We start from the raw sequence: 4106 nt of genomic DNA, 5'->3' as shown, positions 1-4106 counted from the left end.
GCCTTCCCCCAAACCCCACATGTCCCCCCTCTGCATCCTCTGGAGTTCTAATGCAATAAGAGGGGCCCTTAGGGCGGGGGAGGAGGGTTATGGGGGGAAGGGGGGCACCCACGGGTGCTGCGGGTGCAGCCGCAGAGCTTGAGGAGCACCCCAAGGTGGTGGGTCACCCGTGAGGAGCATCGGTCAAGCCTTGAGGAGCACCCATGGGTGCTGTGGGGTGCACCCACGAAGCTTGAGGAGCACCCACCACATCTTGGGGAGCACCCGTGGGTGCTATGGGGTGCACCCTCAAAGCTTGAGGAGCACCCCAAGGTGGTGGGTCACCCGTGAGGAGCATCGGTCAAGCCTTGAGGAGCACCCACGGGTGCTATGGGGTGCACCCACAAAGCTTGAGGAGCACCCATGGTGGGTGGGACACCCATTAGGAGCACCCTCCGTGCCGTGAGGTGCCACTGGGGGTGGAGGGAGCACCCATGGGTGCTGTGGAGAGCACCTACAAAGCTTGAGGAGCACCCATGGTGGGTGGGACACCCATTAGGAGCACCCTCCGTGCCGTGAGGTGCCACTGGGGGTGGAGGGAGCACCCATGGGTGCTGTGGAGAGCACCTACAAAGCTTGAGGAGCACCCATGGGTGTTATGGGGTGCACCCACAAAGCTTGAGGAGCACCCATGGGGGGTAGGACACTCATTGGGAGCACCCTCCATGCCGTGAGGTGCCACCGGGGGTGGAGGGAGCACCCATGGGTGCTGTGGAGAGCACCTACAAAGCTTGAGGAGCACCCACCACGTCTTGGGGAGCACCCGTGGGTGTTACGGGGTGCACCTACAAAGCTTGGGGAGCACCCATGGGTGCTATGGGGTGCACCCACAAAGCTTGAGGAGCACCCACCACGTCTTGGGGAGCACCCGTGGGTGTTACGGGGTGCACCTACAAAGCTTGGGGAGCACCCATGGGTGCTATGGGGTGCACCCACAAAGCTTGAGGAGCAGCCATGGGGGGTGGGACACTCATTGGGAGCACCCTCCATGCCATGAGGTGCCACCGGGGGTGGGGGAGCTCCCATGGGGAGCACCCCCAAAGCTTGAGGAGCACCCACCACATCTTGGAGAGCACCCGTGGGTGTTACGGGGTGCACCCACAAAGCTTGAGGAGCACCCATGGGCGGTGGGATGCTCCCAGGGACCACCCACCGCGCCATGAAGTGTCACCAGGGGTGGTGGACCACCCGTGTGTCCCATGGGGAGCACCCCTGGGTGCTGTGGGGTGCCCTCACCCCAGGGGTGTCCCCGTCTGTCCCTCCCCCCCACCCATAGGTGCCGGCGGACGAGGTGTGCGGGTGCCCCCTGGTGCGGGACGTCTTCGAGCTGACGGGGGACTTCTGCCGCGTCCCCAAGCGCAAGTGTCACCGTCACTACTGCTGGGAGAAGCTGCGCCGCGCGGAGGTGGACCTGGAGCGCGTCCGCGTGGTGGGTGCTCCACAGGGACCCTTGGGTGGCCCCCGGGTCCCTTGGATGGCCCTGAGGTCCCTTGGGTGACGTTGAGGTCTCATGGGTTATGTTGAGGTCTCTTGGGTGGTGTTGAGGGTGCTTTGGGTGTCACCAAGGACCGTTGGGTGGCCACCAGGACCATTGAGGGTGCTTTGGGTGTCACCAAGGTCCCTTGGGTGGCCACCAGGACCGTTGGGTGGCGTTGAGGGTTCCTTGGTCTTTTAGAGGTCATCAAGGGGCCCACGGGTGGCCTTGAGGTCCTTTGGGTGACGTTGAGGCCTTCTGGAGGTCATCGAGGGTCCCTTGGTTGGCCCTGAGGTCCCCTGGGTGGTATTGAGGGTCCTGTGGGTGTCACTAAGGTCTCTTGGGTGGCCCCCGAGTCCATGAGGTGACGCTGAGGTCCCTTGGGTGGCGTTGAGATTCCTTGGTTTTCTGGAGGTCATCAAGGGTCCCTTGGGTGGCCCCGAGGTCCTTTGGGTGACGTTGAGAGTTCCTTGGTTTTCTGGAGACCATCAAGGGTCCCTTGGGTGACATTGAGGTCTCATGGGTTATGTTGAGGTCTCTTGGGTGGCTCTGAGGTCCCTTGGGTGCTGTTGAGGGTCCTTTGGGTGTCACTAAGGTCCCTTGGGTGGCCCTGAGGTCCATTGGGTGACATTGAAGTCTCACGGGTGGCCTTGAGGGTCCCTTGGGTGGGGCTGAGGTGGTGCTGCCCAAGGTTGTCCCCGTGTCCCCAGGGCTGTCCCTGTGTCCCTAAGGGTGGTCCCCGTGTCCCCAGGGTTGTCCCTGTGTCCCCATGGTGTCCCCATGACCCTGGTGGTGTCCCTGTGGTGTCCCCATGGTGTCCCCATGTCCATGTGGTGTCCCCGTGGTGTCCCCATGACCCTGGTGGTGTCCCCGTGGTGCCTCCGTGGTGTCCCTGTGGTGTCCCCATGGTGTCCCCATGACCCTGGTGGTGTCCCCATGGTGTCCCCATGGTGTCCCCATGTCCATGTGGTGTCCCCATGACCCCGGTGGTGTCCCTGTGGTGTCTCCATGGTGTCCCCATGACCCTGGTGGTGTCACCATGGTGCCTCTGTGGTGTCCCCATGGTGTCCCCATGTCCCCGTGGTGTCCCCATGACCCTGGTGGTGTCCCCATGGTGTCCCCATGGTGTCCCCATGTCCATGTGGTGTCCCCATGACCCTGGTGGTGTCCATGTGGTTTCTCCATGGTGTCCCCGTGGTGTCCCCATGGTGTCCCCATGGTGTCCCCATGTCCCCGTGGTGTCCCCATGACCCTGGTGGTGTCCCCGTGGTGTCCCCGTGGTGTCCCCATGACCCTGGTGGTGTCCCCGTGGTGTCCCCGTGGTGTCCCCATGACCCTGGTGGTGTCCCCGTGGTGTCCCCATGGTGTCCCCATGACCCTGGTGGTGTCCCTGTGGTGCCTCCGTGGTGTCCCCATGGTGTCCCCATGTCCATGTGGTGTCCCCATGACCCTGGTGGTGTCCCCATGGTGTCCCCATGGTGTCCCCATGTCCATGTGGTGTCCCCATGACCCTGGTGGTGTCCCTGTGGTGTCCCCATGGTGTCCCCATGACCATGGTGGTGTCCCCATGGTGTTCCCTGGTGTCCCCATGGTGTCCCCATGTCCATGTGGTGTCCCCATGACCCTGGTGGTGTCCGTGTCCCCATGTCCCTGTGGTGTCCCCATGACCCTGGTGGTGTCCCAATGGTGTCCCCATGTCCATGTGGTGTCCCCATGACCCTGGTGGTGTCCCCATGTCGTGTCCCCATGGTGTCCCCATGTCCATGTGGTGTCTCCATGGTGTCCCCATGTCTCCGTGGTGTCTCCGTGGTGTCCCCGTGGTGTCCCCGTGGTGCCTCCGTCGTGTCCCCATGTCCCCGTGGTGTCCCCATGACCCTGGTGGTGTCCCCATGGTGTCCCCATGTCCATGTGGTGTCCCCATGACCCTGGTGGTGTCCCCGTGGTGTCCCCGTGGTGTCCCCATGGTGTCCCCATGGCCCTGGTGGTGTCCCCGTGGTGTCCCCATGGTGTCCCTATGTCCCCGTGATGTCCCCATGTCCATGTGGTGTCCCCATGACCCTGGTGGTGCCTCCGTGGTGTCTCCGTGGTGTCCCCATGGTGTCCCCATGTCCATGTGGTGTCCCCATGACCCTGGTGGTGTCCCTGTGGTGTCCCCATAGTGTCCCCATGTCCCCGTGGTGTCCCCATGGTGTCCCCATGTCCCTGTGGTGCCTCCATGGTGTCCCCATGTCCCCGTGGTGCCTCCGTGGTGTCCCCATGGTGTCCCCGTGGTGCCTCTGTGGTGTCCCCATGTCCATGTGGTGTCCCCATGACCCTGGTGGTGTCCCCATGGTGTCCCCATGTCCATGTGGTGTCCCCATGACCCTGGTGGTGCCTCCGTGGTGTCTCCGTGGTGTCCCCATGGTGTCCCCACGGTGTCCCCTGTCCCCGCAGTGGTACAAGCTGGACGAGCTGTTTGAGCAGGAGCGGAACGTCCGGGCGGCCATGACCAACCGGGCGGGGCTGCTGGCCCTCATGCTGCACCAGACCATCCAGCACGACCCCCTCACCACCGACCTGCGCTCGCACCGCTGACCCCCCCCGGGACCCCCCC

General features: G+C 64.0%; 1 protein-coding gene across 1 annotated transcript in view; it reads left to right on the top strand.

Annotated features, from left to right (window-relative positions):
* LOC106899847 (CXXC-type zinc finger protein 1-like) overlaps positions 1-4100 on the top strand; it is a 32389-nt gene extending 28289 nt beyond the window's left edge. Inside the window, exons 10-11 of the mRNA XM_014961772.1 lie at positions 1316-1468; positions 3947-4100. Of these exons, the coding sequence (XP_014817258.1) occupies positions 1316-1468; positions 3947-4087 (294 nt within the window). The 3' untranslated portion in view covers positions 4088-4100. The remainder of the gene's footprint in view (positions 1-1315; positions 1469-3946) is intronic.
* Positions 4101-4106: the final 6 nt, after the last annotated feature.

Source organism: Calidris pugnax, unplaced genomic scaffold, assembly GCF_001431845.1.
Source record: "Calidris pugnax isolate Ruff unplaced genomic scaffold, ASM143184v1 scaffold919, whole genome shotgun sequence".
NCBI lineage: Eukaryota > Metazoa > Chordata > Aves > Charadriiformes > Scolopacidae > Calidris > Calidris pugnax.
Note: the sequence above shows the minus strand (reverse complement) of the source record. Positions and strands in the feature narration are given on the sequence as shown.